Here is a 16,206-nt window from a genome sequence, read left to right as displayed (position 1 = left end):
GCCGCACGGCTGCGAGCGGACGGCGCTGGCCCCGCCCCCACGGCTGGCTCCGCCCCCAGCCCGGTTCCTCCCTGCCGCCAGGTGGCGCTGCCGCAGTCGCCGCCCGCTGTGAGTCCGAGATGGCGCAGCCGCCGCCGCCGTTCTCAGGCCGCTTTGCGCCGCCGCCGCCGTTCGGCGCCTTCCCCCCTCAGGTCCCCGCGCCGTTCCCGCCGCCTCCCGCTCCCTTCCCCGCATCCCGCCCGGCTCTCCCTCCCTTCCTCCTCCCTCCTCCTTCCGAACCCGCTCCGTTCTTCCGCAGTCCCGCCGTCCCGCCGCTCTTCCCCCCGTGGCCTCCGGCCGAGCGGCCGCCGCCCCCGCGGGACCCGGAGGCCGCTGACGACGATGCGGAGCGGCGGAGCGACGAGCGATGGTTGGAGCAGTTCCTGGCCCGGCGCGACCCTCCGGCGCTGCCCCCGCTGCCTCCCGGCGGCGCCAGCCCCGAGCTCGGGCGGCAGCTGGCGGTGCGGGCGCTGCGGGCCGTGAGCCGCCTGGCGGAGCTGTGCCGGGCCCTGCGGAGCCGCGAGGCCGAGGGCCGGGAGCGGGGCTGGGAGCGGGAGCGGGCGGAGGCCGAGGCGCTGCTGGAGGGACTGCGGGACACCGTGCGGCCTCTGAGAGAGCCCGGCTACGTGCGGGAGCTGGGCAGGAAGGCCGAGAAGGCGAGGAAGAGGAGGGAGCGGTTGCAGAGGAGGAAGCGGGAGGCCCGAGCGGCCAAGGAGGAGGAGGCGGCCCGAGCTGCGGAGCGGGAGGCCGAGATCGACCGATGGAGGGCCAAGTGCATCCAGGAGGTGGAGGAGAAGAACCGGGTACGGAAGAGCCGCCTCGGCCCGGTGCTCCGCGGCTCTGCTCAGAGGCTCCAATGGAGCAGCCCACGGCCGTGCCAGCGGCAGAGGATGGATTCCACAGCTGCGTGCTGCGTTAGGGCCCTCATAATAAGGAGGATATAGGGGCAGGTCTGGAATGTTGCCCCACGAGCAGTAGCTGAGTGGTGTAGGTCCATCAGAGAAGAGCTCAGGGGGCACCTCGTTGTTCTCTGTAACTCCTGAGAGGAGGTTGTGCCGAGGTGGGGTCAGCCTCTGCTCCCATTAACAGCGATATCATGAGAGGTGATGGCCTTCAGTTGGGCCAGGGAGGATCCGGTTGGATATTAGGAGACATTTCTATTCAGAAAGAGCAGTGCTGCACCAGCACAAAGTGCCCAGCTGGTGGGGATGCCATCCCTGAAGGAGTTGTGGCACGGAGGGACATGGGCACATGTTCCAAAGCAATAAAATAACAACAGAAACCCACCCAAATTAAGCTCAATGGGAAGTGGTGTTGGCACTGCCATTGGTTGCCAGAGATTCATCTCTGTTGGTCTGCTGGGCCCATTGCTGGGGTGGCAGAGAGCAGCTGATATGCAAAGTGTTGTATGCAGACTGGCGTGCTAATGGGCCGTAACTGCACAGCTGTGAAGTCAGCACTGTTTATGTTTATGTTGTTAGGGGGACTCTGTTTCTGACGGTACCTTTTCGTTCTGGTCTGTGTGGGATAATTCATGCATCCTTTTGCTTTCCTTTGCAGGAGCGGGAGCTTAAGGCTGCTGCAGACAGCGTCTTATCTGAAGTAAGGAAGAAGCAGGCAGACACCAAGAGGATGGTGGACATCCTGGGCTCCTTAGAAAAGCTTCGGAAACTGAGGAAAGAAGCTGCTGCCAAGAAAGGTTACTTAGAATTCTTCTAATGGCGCGCACAGGAAATAACGGGGTGTGGAAGGTGCACTTTGGAGAAGCTGTTTCTTTATTAGTTATTGCCATTATGTTGTTCTGCAAGGATAGCTGTAAGATGCAGAACAGCAGATTGGATGCAGTGACTGTTCCTATGCTTCCAAGCTCTTTCTTACCAGAAGAAAAAACTCCTGTTGAGATAATCGTTAGCTTGTGCCTGTCAGAGATTTTGCCAGCTCTGCTTTTAAGTCTCATAACAGCTCCTTGTGAATCTGAAAGCATGATGTTCGTTCTCCTTCTCTTTAGGCGTTTGTCCACCTCCCTCAGCAGACGAAGCCTTTGAAAATCAGGTGGAAAGTCTCAGAGCGTTGCTCAAAAATCGCACAGAGCTGTATGAAGCTGAGGAAAGAGCGCTGAGGGTGATGTTGGAAGGAGAACAGGAGGAAGAAAGGAAGAGAGAAATGGAAAAGAAAGAGAAGAAGGAAAGGGAAAAGCTCCTACAGCAGAAGCGTGACATTGATTCCAAGCTGTTTGGGGATCCAGGTAAATCCTGCTTGTCAGACTTCACCGTGTTTATTGCTTTCAACTCTTAGGTGTTGGGTTTAAACTACAGGCACAAAAGAGATTGTAGGTTACGCTGAAGTGGGAATAAACAGAATAGATTGAAGACTTCCAGCGTGCAGCAGGTGCTTCGTTCTGATGTTTTGGTTAGTGCAGTCTGTGTGATCTGTAACAATTCAGTGTCCATACATTCCCGTGGTGTAGAGGACGGAGGCAGGGAAAAGTTTTGCTGGTCTGAGCTTCGCTCTGACAGCTTTGGGAAGGGCGAGAATGTGCATAACGTGAAAATAAAAGGTAAGGATTTCAAGTTAAGGCCGGGGAGCAGCAAACTAGTCAGCAAACATGGAACTTCTCAGACAGTGGGATCAAAGGACTCTGGTGTATTAAACAATTTCTATGTCTGTGTTTTAACAGATGAATTTCCTCTCGCCCATCTGCTGCAACCTTTCAGGGAATATTACTTACAAGCTGAGCTTTCTGCAGCAGCTCTAATCCAGATCAGGTAAAAGCACACACAGTCTTTGTTTTGGTGTCTCAAGTGACGAGTATTGTTTGTTAAGTTGCAGTATTACGGTTTGTTAACTTCCATTTTGGCCGTGTGATGAACTATTCCAGTTCCTTCTTTGTCACTTAAATACGGAGCACGGTTTATAGTCTTGTGTCTTGGTTGGTATGAAGAAACATGTTTGTGTGCATGTGATGTTACTGCTGAAGATCTCTTGTGCTGGTTGCACTCTCAGACACCTTTCTGTATTGAAGGCACGAATGGGATCAGTACTTGGTGCCCGCTGATCACCCCGAAGGAAGCTGCATCCCTCCTGGCTGGGTTCTTCCGACTCTCCCCACGAATGACACTTGGGCCACTGCTGTCAGATAACTCCGAAATAAATTGTTTTTGCACTGGAGGAGAGTTTTGTTGTCATTGGTGGTGTCAGTGTGAGAGGATCTAGTGAGGAGGTGGTACCTGGGTCCTGGTTGTGCTCAGGAGTCCCATAGCCAGGGTCTGGAATGCCTTGAAAAGAACTGTGAGGGATGGTTTTGCTTTCTAGCCCTGCAAGGAGATACCTGAGTGACTCCGAGGCTGTTGGCCCTCTCATGGCACAGAGTTACGGTGCTGCTGTGTGTTTTCATTAACAAATCACTGTCTCAATAAAGTAACGTTGCTGACAAGGTGAGCTGTGCCAGGATCCGTGTGCTATTCTTAGTGACTTTATAAGCTGAAATCAAGATGTTGAAATCTCCAGAATTTTGTTGGTGTTTTTTTTGTTTGAAGAGCTCATTAGTAGACGTGTTTTTCTTCTCAAATGAAGCATGTCAAGCATTGCTTTCAAAATAGCTTCGTTGCTTTTTGTGCATGGAAACGAGCTCTTACGAGTTTAAACAGATTCTGAAGTACAAACAAGACATCGATTTGTGAGCTTGATTAAAGCAGCTGCTGACATTTTGACTCCAACGGGGACCACAGCATGGAAAAAATTCCCTCTTGTGTGGAAATAGGTTGGCCGGCCTCGTGAAGAGATAGAAATCTAATAAACCTGCTGGGGAAAAAGGTAATAAAACCTGAAGTCTAAGCTATGGCTCTTGGTTCTGCCTTCAAAGCTGTTTCTCTGTAGGAAGAGATGGTTTGTGTAGCATTTGGTTCAAGTGCAGCTCTGGTAAGTTGGTTTCTGCACAGAACGAGCAGAGAAAATTGGGTTATTTTTGAGACGTTTTTGCTCCAACGGAGGGACTTGTTCTTGTGCTTGGTTCAGATGTGACCCGAGCTACTGGGAGAGCTGTCAGCAAGAGGTTTGTGTGCAGGAAGTGCTCCCTCCTACAAGGTGACAGAGGCTCATGGCTTCAAATCCTTCTGTGTTCAGGACTATTTGTTGGCCCCATCTGGTTTTGGGGCTTTGCTTGTCTACGCAGGTTGCCTTGGCTTCTTTCCAGAGCCGCAGTCATGTTCTCACTTAGCCCTAATGTGTGGGAATAGATGTGATCTTTTCCATTCCTTATCTCTTAGCATCACCGTTGTGTAATTCCTGGAGGAGGCAGCACATGATTGCCTACTCGCAGCTGATAAACTGAGCCCTTAACTCTGGGTTTATGTCAGTAGTTCCTCAGCTGAAGGTTTCTGTTGATTTCTGTTCGAGCATCCAAAGCAGTAATTTGTGATAGAGATGGAGTTTGGCTGCAGAAGTTTGCATTTCTTGCTCCAACCCATCGCACCACAAAATACAGCTCACTATGAAGCCATCTAAAGACAAAGAGTTCTGATGTGCGTGTCCATACGTCCCCCCCTTCCCTGCCATGTCTTTTAGCTTCATGTCAGTCCAAGTCTTTGTAGGTAGATCAGATCCTGGGAGTTTCAGCTGGCAAAATAACATGAGAGCTGTTTCAAAATCAGCACTTTCCATTTAATAAGATAAATGGCCAGGGGATGCTCTGCTTCAGTAGTTAGGCTCTTTATCCCATCAGCGTGTCTGCTGAGACAGACTAACCACTTAAGCTACTATAATCTTGATATTGTCAAAGTCAGACGCTCGTCAGATGCATGGATTTAAAGATTTAAGCAGTGGATAAGAAGGTGGTATAAAAGCAACTGTCCTCCCTGCCATGTGAGAGGAGCTACTTGACTTCATCTAACGGTAAGGATAACTTGATACCATCGGTAAGAATCAATGTGCGCTTTTCTAGTGATGCCTGCCTGAAAATGTTTTATGTTTTGAGTGAGAAAGGATGAAGTCACGGTTGAAGGAAGAGGAATGTTTGGAATCTCAGACACAAAATGAGCGCGTTTGAATACTGACTCTTAAAAACAAAAGCCACGTGTATTCGGATCCAGCCCTAGGATTCAGAGTTGAGCATAACGAGGTATTCCTTGCTGCTCTCCAGATGGATGCGATGAGAAACAACGAAAGCTTTGCTGAAATCTGAAATGATGACATCAACGGGTGTCTCCTGGTCAGCCAGGTGGGGAACCTTGTGGTGGAAGGAGATGGAGTTGGTTATAAGGGGTCATTCCCTGGGCTGTGTTGTGCAGGGCACCCAGAGATGGACAACTCCATGCCAATACAAGGCAGTAGGACCTCAGTATGGCCTTGGTAGTGGACCTGAAGGTATCCCAGCTTTTTGCAAACAAGCCTGGGTCTTTTGGAAACTGCTACAGGTGCTGGACAGCAAAATACGCCCTGCTTTGTGACTGCAGCTGGCACCGATGGGTGCGCACAGCTGCTGGGAGGTGAATTGCTGCAGGAAGGGGCTGTTTATTGCAGGCAGGGGCTGTGAGGTGATGTTAACGGGATGGAGAAAATGGGGACAAGGCAGCTCTGCTGACGTTGCCGTGCGTTTTCTTTGTTGGCACTGACGTGGATGGTAAGCCGGGCAGCAGATGGCCCATGGCACGTTGCACAGTGTGTGTCAGCAGCCGTACATGTGTGGGGCAAAGCTGGTCCAGGGCTGCAGCATGGATTAAGGGATCCTGGTGTCAGCTCAGGGTGGGCGCTGCTGAGCCCTGCTGCGTGTCACCCTTAATTTGCAGGCTAGAGGCGGTTTGTTGCATTCCTTTCCTAAGGTGAGGAGCTGCCTTTCTCAACTTTTCCCATTGTAGACCTTTATTTTCATGCTACACTAATAGGTCGCATACATTCTGCTGCTTATTTTTGCTTTGCGGAGTGTTTATCTATTGCCATAGAGTCCGTGCTTTTCTCAGAGGGGGAAAAAAAAAAAGGTAAAAGCACTTTTGTGTATACAGATGTCCCATAAACTACATATTGCATAGTGAGCATGGCTGGCGGGCACTGCTGTGGGACAAGCAGGCACCAGCTGCAGATTCCAGGAGTCGGAGGAAGACTTGCCATCAGACTTTGCCAGTCAACAAAGGAAACTGTTCTGCACGTTGTCATCGCTGGGACTCGGGACTTAATGCAGCAAGTTGGGGCTTATTTTTCACTGAACTGAGTCATTAAGGCAGATCTCAATGCTACGCGATGGCAGTAATATTTTCCGTTCTGTTCGTTTGAATTCCTTCTCTCCCTGCTATTCCTAATCTAAAAAAACATCACTGCGTTTGAAATGAGATGCTTCTTAAAAGCTCATCTCTCTCAAATGGTTCTTTCAGCATCCCTCGAACACCGCGCTGTGCACCACTGTGATTCTCAGCAATCCCTCCAAAAGATGGCATAAAACAGCTCATTTTTCTCTCCCCCTGCCTGACTTTGCTGCAGTTACTGTGTCACTCCTGTGCAGTTTCCAGTCTTCCCTATTACATTTTTGTTTTCAACCCTCCTTTAGGCAGTGAGCAATCAGGCAGGGACAATGAGCTACCTGGATGGAGTGCCCTTCCGGACGGCCATGAGCCTCGAGGGAGACTCTGTGGGAGAAAACACCTTAATTGAAGCACCAGCCATAGACCTTCCTGACTGCACCGACATCCTCATGAGCACCATGGTGGGTTGGTCTCTTCCAAGTCTGTTTCTGGTAGGATGCTCAAAGGGATGCACTTCTTGGGGAAGGAGAGGGAAGGAAAATCTCTCCTCCACATCGGTGTCCTGTCTGTTGGTTGTTTCCAGTAGGAACGTGAGGCTGTTGTGAGGGTGGGTGAGAGGAAGGTCTTTGGTTGTGGTTGTGTTTTGTTAAACCTGTCCAAGCTTGAGGATGGGATGGAAGGAGGGTTGCAAGATGGTCTTTCTTAGATGGAATGTTTGATTTGTCCTTGGAAAGTGCAAGTTTCAGGCCCTGCTACAGAAAATGGAGCTGCTTGCTTTCTCACCATGACCTGCTGTTCTGCTGAGCAGACTGCAACAGTCTCACCCATAGATGGGGTCAGTGCACTGTGCAGGGAAAATCCCCTTGAGCACGGCCAGGCGTTCCTCTTCCTGTGGCTGGTGGTGCCCCATCACTAAAACATGCTCCATTTTGGAGATGTTTATTTGGGATTCCTCAAAGAAAATGTTTGTGGGTGGGATTCCATGCAGGTGATGGTTTGCAAGTGGAGGTGACACTGAGCTGGGTCTGTCCCTGCTGTCCCACCCCAGGGACTCCGGCTCACTCTGGATGGGGACACATCCATGCATGGTGCTGGAAGCACGCGGTGGTGTCCTCCTTGGGGAGCTTGGTTTGGGTCAGGCACACACAGTAACAGCAGCATTCCCGTGCTGTGAATGTGCCTGCCTGCCAGGAGACCTTGTTTGGAGAGCTCTGGGACACGCATGGCTTGTTTGTTCCCAGAAAGCACTCAGATGTGAGTCAAAAACATGTTCTAAGGATTGTAAGGCAGGCAGTGTGTGACCCCTGTGCTACTTGGGCTGTTCCTCCTCTGCAATCTGCTCTTTCCTCTCAGCAGCAGCCAAACTGACTCAGAACCCTTCCGTGCCTAAAGCACCTCTCAACAGGATTCCAAATACAACCGAAATCAGTAATAATGCTGCAAACGGGTGTTTCCAAGTGAAATCCCATAAGGATAAGGCTGGGACTGTCCAACCCTGCAGCTCTAGTGCCCAATGGCAAAGAGACGTTAGTGATGTAGTATTGTAGGGTCAGAGAACTGGAAAATAATCAGAGTGGGAAGAGACCCACAAGGATGGTTGAGCCCAGCCCCTGTCTCCACGCAACCACTCAAAACCCAAACCCAGTGTCTTGAGAGCGATGTCTCAGTGCTTCGTGAGCTCTGTCAGCTGAGGGCTGTGCCTCCATGAGTCCTCCCCTCAGCCTCCTTTGGGCTGAACAAACCCAGGGCCCTCAGCTGCTCCTCACCTATTTTGCCCCCTGGCCCCTTCCCCATGTTTGTATCTCCCCTTCCACAAGGATGTCAATGCTGATGTTCTCACTTGCTCTTACTGCTCTCCTGCAGCATGACTTCTCACTGGAGCGAAAGGTGCAGTACTGGCTGGAAGCTGCCTCTCAGCACCAAACCTCCCGGCAGCAGCTCCACACCGACGCCATCCCCACGGCCCCACCATGCTGGCTGCTGCTGGTGGACCCCTCCGAGGGCAAGGAGACAGCAGGGAGCAGAGTGAAGGAGGGCGCAGTGCAGCGCAGCATCAGCCTCAACGCTGAGCAGGGCCGGGGAAGAGACTCTGACTCAGAGAGTGAGACTGGGTGCTCAGAGGACGATGAGTGCTGGGAGGACGATGAGTATTCCTCCACCTCCTGGGAAGAAAATGACAGGGAGGAGAACATTCTCCGGAGGAGAAACCAGCATGGCTTGCAGCAGATCCGACCAAAGACGTCACCTGGCTTGTTGGAGCCTCCTTCAGAGAATGGCTACAAGGCCGTGAGCCCAGATCCGGGCAAGCAGAGGAGGTCCATGGTTTTGTTCAACAACATGAAGAACGAGCTGGAAGCAGCCAGAAGGAAGCTGGCTGCGTTGGTGCATCCTTTAAACAGAGCCACAGCTGAAAGCAAAGGGGCTCCCATACCACCAGTGCTCCGCCAGCACTGCCGAAACAACAGGAGCCTCAAGTTCGGGCCAGCAGCAGAGGTGTCTCACACGGGCAGCCTGGTGCCGGCTCCCCCTGCAGCACCCAACGCCTCCATGCCGCCCATCCGCAAGCACAAGCCTACAGTCCCGGTGAGCTGCCTTGTGGTGGGGGAGAGGGCAAAGCACCCGGTCCTGGGCTCCAGCCAGCAGAGCAGAGCCAAAACTGGGCAACGATGCTCAATAAGTGCCAGGGCAATGCTCTCCAATGCCTGCATCACCTGTTGGTTTGGGGACTGACCATTGCACCTGGGCACCGTGGTGGTGGTTCCATCCATCCCCACTGGCCAACACGAGTTTCTGTCTTGTCTTGCAGTCCCTCAGCCCCTACTCGTGCCTGCCCCCGGCACGGCCGCTGGCGTCCCGCAAAGCCAAGCCAGATTCAGCAGCCGACCTGCTGTCAGCTCTGAGCCAGGAGGAGCGTGACCTCATCGAGCCCGTCATCGCCTTGGGCTACCCGGCCCGCAAAGCCATCCTCACCCTTCAGAAGACCGGGAGGCAGAGCCTGGGGCAGGTTGGTGGAGCTGGCACAGCCAAAATGGTGTGGGATGCTTTGGGGGAAGCGTTTTGGTAACAAAATGCATATTTTTACAGTGATGTGAGTGACTCCCTTTTGCTCGTGGTGATCTCCCTTCTTCTGCACTGGGGAAAATGAAGCTATTTTTCTTGCTTTGGTATCAGAGCGGGGTGTTGTGTTGGATCAAATGGCAGCAGTTTTGCTGTAATGCCATCTCAGTGAGTCGCGCTCAGCTTGTCACTGAGCAGTAACAGGCGGGTTCTGCTATCTTCCCCATCTGTTGCATGGAGCACAATGTCCTGCTAGTGCAAATCTTGCCCCCGTATATGGAAATTTTCTGCGCATCATTTTTTCTCGGCTGTTGGGCTCCTGTGACCATTTTCATGGCTCATTCTGTCAGCACAGGACTGTAGGAATATCCCAAGGATGGATTTATCTGGTGTTATTAACAGGCATTATTTTTGGGTCACCGAATGCAACCATAGCAAGGGCTCCCATTCTCCCAATGGGATGATTAATGTGCCGAAATACAGGGTCTGCCTCATATGCCAAAATACAGGGTCTTCTCCACCAGACATTCCCATCTTTCCATTTTATGCCCCATGCTTCCAAGATGAAATGTACGCGCTGCTAGGCCTTACAACTGCTACAAGCATAAAACTACCATATTAGGCTAAGACCTTCCTGGAAAATATGTTTCAAGTTAAAAACGAAGCTGTGGATGCTCTTCATTGCTTGCCAGTGTCACGTAAACTTTCTGCATGTGTCAATGGCAGCTTCAAACATGAAGATTGATTGTGGCACCAGATGGTAGCCAAAAATGGTTCCATTTCTTTATGGTATCAAATAAAGCTGGCAGAGCCCACCTTGGGGAGACAGCAAGCCTTGTAAGCACCCACCTCCCCAAACAGCCAGCACAAGGGGCTGAGAGTGGGGACATCTGCTGCAGGGTAGCAATGTTTTGGGTGTGTAGAAGCTCGCTGCAGCCCTTCATGCCTATTGGATGTTTCCATTGCATTTTTGTGCTGGAAAACCAAGCATTGAGCTTGCTGGCCCTTGACCACGCTCCTTGTAGGGTGAGCAGAATCACCTCCTCCTCCTTCTGCAGTGAACAGTCAGCCCTGTGCTGAACCCGGGAGGTAAGCAGGTCGAAGTACATAAAAACTGGCTTTGTTTAGTCTTGAGGATAGTTTTGGGTTTTTTTTAATGATAAAAATCATGTAGCTGACAGCAGCACGGATTTCGTGCGTGGCTTGAACAGCGTGTCAGATTGCCAAGACTGGCTGTGTTCTGCCTGGAACATGGGGAGTGACTCCTTGTAGCAAAAAATACAGCTATGATCTCGGGTTTTAGTTAGAAAGATAATGAGGAAAATCAAGCCAGGTTCTGAATGCCAACAACCAGAGCATAACTCATGCTTGTGCTAATGAGCCTCTCCTTAGGGCCGACATTTTGTACAGTCCTTGCTCTGCTACAGGAGAGCTGACATTTGAGGGACTGCTTTTGCCCTTGTCGTGTGTTTTATGGTCTTTGCATCCCCTTCCCTGGCTACAGCAGAGCTGAGGAGGGCGGAGGTCTGAGTGCTGGTGGAGCTGGGAGATATGAGTCAGCTTCTCCTCGGATGGGGCAGGCACAGCTTTGCAGAGACCCCCGGGCTGCTCACCATTTCTCCAGGTGGCCATTTTCATATCTCCTTTTTTTTTTTCCACTATGGTATAGCCCATTTATTATGGTCTGTCACGTGTGTTTTTTGGACAGTGAATGATTCTCGTGGTATTCCAAAGAGACCGCTGGGAATTGTGCTGTCAGCACTCCAAGAACAATGAAGAAAGCCAAAAATAACTGTTTACTTTTAGTATTGAGAGCACATAGGCCTCCCCTGGGGATGTGGGGAGTTCGCACGGGTCCTGCGGGGGCCTGGGGCTGGGAACTTCAAAGGGATGTTGGTCTGGATGGGGTTAGAGATCAGCACGCACCTGGCATTTCACCCAGATGGGCTCTGCCAAGTGAGAAAACAACTTGTAGATCCTTGCTTTGTATTCAGACAGTTCAGGTGTTGCTCTGCTCCCATCCTCCCTTCCCGTTATTCCCATTCATCCCATCCATTTGGGATCAGGATGCATTAATCCTCACTGTCCTCTCTTCCAGTTCCTGGGCTACCTCCGTGCCTGTGACCGGCTGCTGAAGCAGGGCTATGAGGAGGGGCAGGTGGAGGAGGCCATGGAAATGTTCCAGTACTCGGAGAAGAAGGTCAGCAGCACAGTGCAGCCTTTTGTGTTTTGTCCATTTCCATCCCCTGCCTCCCAGTGCCTCAACCCACCAGGTCAGACCCATCACTCTGCAAGAAGTGAACCCACACAGGCTGCAAACCGGGCTCAAAGCCTCAGGAGAGCAATGTGTGGCCATAAGGACTTGCAGAGGTCCGACTCACCCCATGCTGTGTGAGCATGACTCTCTGGTGTGGGAATCCCATCCCCAGGCATGCTTCCTGTCTCCCATCCCATAGCAGGACTGTGGTGCTGTCCCATGCTCTGGTCCCCATCAGCAGTCCCACAGTTTGGGCTGGTGTAGGATCCTGCTTGCCCCCAGTACAAGGCTCAGCACTGGGATGGTGCTGCCTTGGTGCAGGATGTGTGAGCTGTGGTGGTGAGACTCACCCTGAGCAATGGGAGAAAGAGGAGCAATGAGTGTCAGGAATTCCCCAATCTGGTGTGACAGTTCCACGGCGCAAACACATGAGTGCATTAAATTTCATGAAGAATAAGTGAAGTTAGAGGCTGACTTTATTAACTAGAGAAAGACAGTGCATAAAGACTGTTATAAGCCAGCACTTGTCCTGGCAGCAGGATCCACGGTGCCCTTCAGCAGTAATACAACCCTATGGGATTATCTGGCCCTGCTGCACAGAGCCTGCTGAAATGCCACGGTGAATGCGTCCTTACAGCCCGGTGGTAACATCGCTCCTTTCTCTCCCTCCTTCCAGGCAGCTGAATTCCTGCACTTGTTAGCTCAGTTCAATGACATGGGCTTCCAGCAAAATGAAATCAAAGAAGTCCTCCTGCTCTGTGGGAACCAGAGGGACAAGGCGCTGGAAGAGCTCATGATGAAGAGGCAGTGAGTGTGGCTGGCACCAAAGGGGAATCTGCACCTCCAGAGCAGGACGCATCCTGCTGCCCATCCCTTCGTGGGCCACGTTTACAAATACAGCCACATGCGGATTCTTACACCATGATATAGATCATCTGACCTGATAGTTTTTACAGAAGCCGAGTGCTTTTTGCAGGCACATTGGTTCTTCCTTTCTCGGGAAGATTCACAGCAGACTTTATGACATTTGAATGTTGTGATGGGAAATGTAGATGTCAGCAGCTCCTCGTGAACTAGAAACTTGAGAAAAATGCACAGCTCAATGAAGGGTACAGAGAGAACATGGGCTGCAGTTGCTCTAAATAGCTGATGTGTGATTTTGACCCAGGACAGTGCAGAATGTCTTACGCAAGGCTCAGGAAACCTGAACAGAGAGCTGGAGGACTGGCTCACCTCTGCCTTGTATTAAGCAAATTCAAAGGGTGCTTCTCTAAATGGTGAAGGCAGTGGCTCGAAACCAGGTGTAGCACAAACACTGAGATCAGGAGAATGTGGGTGCCTGGGGGAGTTCCTGTGCACGGCTAAGTATGGACAGCAGGAGATTCGGATCGCCTTAGGAGACGTTGCTCTTGTTTTGGCAGCAGAGCGATGGATGATGTTCTCACATCGAAGTACATTCTTTCCCTGTCAATTAGCTACAGATGTAATTTATCCGAGTAAAAATGCTTGGAGGGGTTCTTATAAAAACTATTAATGTCTTTTCCTATGAAAATGCCAACTGGCGCGACCTAGCAGAGACAGCTCCTAATTAGTCTGAAAGTATTACCCTTTTCCACGGTGTCCTTCCAAGCCATCTCCTTGCCCAGTGCAGTTCAGCTGAGTTGATGCAGCGTGTTCCTGCTCCACGTCTCTCTGGTCAGCTCCCAAACACTGGCACACAGGTGCAGTTCTCCATGGCTGCCTCCGTCCTTGCCAAGTGCCAGAGTGGCAATGACAATCTGCATCCAGATTTTGGCATGGAATTGACCTTTCCATACCCAAGAGCGAGTGTTTTATACCGGTATTGTGATCGACATCTACCTTGGATGGCCAAGGGAGATATTCTGCTAGGAAAAGGACAGGGAAACTGCGGTCAATGGGGCATGGGGTGGCAGAGTGGATCCAGATCCATCCATTCATGCTGTGCTGTTGTGGGGAGTGGCTTTCTCCTGACTTCCTTGCACCAAATCTGCCAACGTGGGGCAGTCATCCTTCTCCAAAGCACAGTGCTTTCTGAGCCTGCCCGCACAGTGAGCTCCCAGGCTCTTATGGGAGCACCCATCTCTACTTTTCCTGCAGAGTTCTTGCTTCGTTATACAAGCTCTTATTTTTGATATGGCCCTTATAAGGCAAGTCCGTTCTACACGCAGCTTTTTGTTACATTCAGCCTTGCCAAGATGATGTCAACTTCAACAGAAACTTGCAAGAGGCTGAGCCATGATTAGATAGACTGCACCAGCTCTAACTGTGATCTTTGGCAGAGTAGACGCCATTAAGATTGGAAGGGGCAGATAATGGTGTTGTACTCGTGCCAGCAGTGTATAACACTGAGTGCTAAGTCCTGGTGCAGCAGATTTGCAGCACCGTGCCCACTCACTGTGCAAAGGCTGAACAGCTTCTCACTCTGGCTCATGTTATTTTCCCCCGCTTGCAGAGGCATGAACAGCCTCTTTCTGCTTCCCTTTGTGTTACAGTCTGTACCACAGTCTGATGACACAGATGCAGCCACGTTACTCCTCTTTTGGAACATCCATGCCACACTCAACAGCACTTGCCAAGACTGCCAAGTAGAAGTCAAATCTATTTGCTTTGCTGCTGGGCTACGTCATCTCCTTTCAAGCTGGATAATAGGAAAAATTTCTTCTCCAAAAGAGTGGTCAGGTGCTGAAATGGGCTGCCCAGGGAGGTGGTGGAGTCACACCTGGAGGTGTTCAACTTCAATTAGATGTTGTACTGAGCAGCGTGGGTTAGTGGGGAAATATTGATGGTAGGGGGACGGTTGGACTGGATGATCTTGGAGGTCACTTCCAAGCTTAGTGATTGACTCTGTGATTCTAAGACTGGATTTTTCAGTGGTTCTACAGTAAAAATCTGTTCTTGGTGTCATGATCTTTGCCAGCTTGTGAACTGTTGAAAAAACGATATCCAAAGGCAGGGTAGAAGTTGTGCTGCTTGGTGGTTTTGGAGCTGGAAGGAATGGGGGAGGCTGCCAAATCAAATGGCCTTGGGTTAGTTACAGCAGCTCGCCGTAAATACTTGAGTAACAGAATTATTTGAACTTTATATTGATGGAGTCCTTAAGCTGGTTGTTCAACTTAGCATGGTTTGAAACAAGAGTTCTGCTTCCAATTAGGAGAAGACAGCATAAAATGTTAATGGACTTCGTCTGAGAAGGGAGCATGGATTGGACTTGATGGGATTTATGCTCGCAGTGTGCCTGGCGAGTGCTGCCAGCTCCTCTGAATTCCTCTCCGGGTAAGGCATGAGGTTACAACAGCACTAATGGAGGCGGGTGGAAAACAGCCCTGTTGGATGGAGCCAGTGTGGGGCTGCTCCTGAGCATCGCTGCAGGCTGGGGTTGGTGCTGAGGCTGTGGTTGCTACATCCCTGTCCCAAGCACGGGTTGGAGGGCAAATGGGGACAGACACATACAATGTTTTAAATAAGGACATGGACGCAAGCTTGGTTTTCTTGTCTGTTTTGGTTGTTTTTTCCCTTTTCTAATGCACTCTGTTTTGAAAACACTGAGAACTTGGCGAGGGTCAGCAGTGTAAGTATTTCAGGCATCCAGCTGGTATTCCCTTCCCTCCTCATATGAGGAGCACAGCGAGCCTGGTGCATGGGAGCCCAGCCGGGCATTATTTGGGGTCTGATGGGTGCATGGCTGCCGGGTTGAGTCCTCGTCCCCATCTCCCTTGAGGCACAAGCAGCATGAAGCATTTAGGGACACGGTTAGTGGGCATGGTGGGGATGGGCTGATGGTTGGACTTGATGATTTTAGGGGTCTTTTCCAACAGTAATGACTGTGTGGTTTCACAAGGGGAATGAGAGCAGCCATTCTCCAATCACCCCCTGGGCAAAGCCTGGTGCTGGTGCTGAGGACAACCTTCAGCATCATGAGTCCCAGCAGGGCAGCTCATCTGGCTGCAGAGCTCCGTTGACCAAGGAGACCTGGCAGCCTGGCATCTGCACAGTCTGAGTGCAGCCCTTCTGATGCTCTCTCCTTTTATTTTTGCAACTTTGCCATGTCCTAAAAATACCCTCTGGCTCAAATGAGAGCATTTGGGTCTGTTGGGAGCTGGCAGGCAAGCTTAGAGGAGATGGTGGCTGGCTATTGCACTCATGGGCATGATGGATGGTTCCCCGAGAGGCACCTGCTCACTCTGGACCACAGCTCTCTCCTGTGCGGGTTTTTGGAGAGAAACTCCCCGTGGTCTCTGCCCTCCACCCCCTCCTGTGTCCCTTTGTCCCCTCATCCCAGGCGGTGCCTCCCTGGGGAGCTCGGGACTGCCTGGGAACTGCATGAGCAGCTCTGAGCACTGCTGCAGCTGAAAACACTCAGCAGGCAGGAACGGGTCTTGATGTGGGTCCTCCATTAGGGAGATATTTTCATTCAGGAGCAGAAAAGAACACAAGAGAAGAGTAATGAAAAACACGGGGCTTTCTACAGCTTTCCTTTTAATTCCAGGATATAAATTACCATCAGAGCAGAGAGCAGGTTTTATGCTGCACGCCTTCAGAGTGCAGTCCAAATAAATACATCTGCATCTCTCCAGAGCCTATTCTCTGCAGAAGCCACAAAGC

The 16,206-nt window shown here is 51.2% G+C and overlaps 1 protein-coding gene across 3 annotated transcripts; it reads left to right on the top strand.

The window, feature by feature from the left end:
* The first annotated feature begins 86 nt into the window (after positions 1-86).
* On the top strand, positions 87-15,245 carry LOC140256984 (programmed cell death protein 7-like). 3 transcript variants are annotated; one of them, XM_072345931.1, is made up of 7 exons: positions 2,234-2,284; positions 2,717-2,804; positions 6,575-6,730; positions 8,133-8,852; positions 9,076-9,273; positions 11,425-11,526; positions 12,260-15,245. In XM_072345931.1, the coding sequence occupies exons 3-7, from the start codon at positions 6,599-6,601 to the stop codon at positions 12,392-12,394; spliced, it is 1,287 nt and encodes a 428-aa protein (XP_072202032.1). In that variant the 5' UTR covers positions 2,234-2,284; positions 2,717-2,804; positions 6,575-6,598; the 3' UTR covers positions 12,395-15,245. The 3 variants fall into 3 exon arrangements, with proteins under 3 accessions (XP_072202033.1, XP_072202030.1, XP_072202032.1); XM_072345932.1 differs by lacking the exons at positions 8,133-8,852; positions 9,076-9,273; positions 11,425-11,526; positions 12,260-15,245 and adding exons at positions 87-842; positions 1,600-1,738 and having other exon boundaries at positions 2,048-2,284; positions 6,575-6,713; XM_072345929.1 differs by lacking the exons at positions 6,575-6,730; positions 8,133-8,852; positions 9,076-9,273; positions 11,425-11,526; positions 12,260-15,245 and adding exons at positions 87-842; positions 1,600-1,738; positions 3,062-3,207 and having other exon boundaries at positions 2,048-2,284.
* Positions 15,246-16,206: the final 961 nt, after the last annotated feature.

This window comes from Excalfactoria chinensis, chromosome 10, assembly GCF_039878825.1.
Source record: "Excalfactoria chinensis isolate bCotChi1 chromosome 10, bCotChi1.hap2, whole genome shotgun sequence".
Lineage (NCBI taxonomy): Eukaryota > Metazoa > Chordata > Aves > Galliformes > Phasianidae > Excalfactoria > Excalfactoria chinensis.
Note: the sequence above shows the minus strand (reverse complement) of the source record. Positions and strands in the feature narration are given on the sequence as shown.

Bases quoted from the DNA above. Each gene is read 5' to 3' on its own strand.
- LOC140256984 (XM_072345929.1), top strand. From the start codon at position 120: ATGGCGCAGCCGCCGCCGCCGTTCTCAGGCCGCTTTGCGCCGCCGCCG. The intron at 843-1,599 runs GTACGGAAGAGC...TTTCCTTTGCAG, and splicing joins AGGTGGAGGAGAAGAACCGG to GAGCGGGAGCTTAAGGCTGC. The intron at 2,805-3,061 runs GTAAAAGCACAC...TCTGTATTGAAG, and splicing joins GCAGCTCTAATCCAGATCAG to GCACGAATGGGATCAGTACT.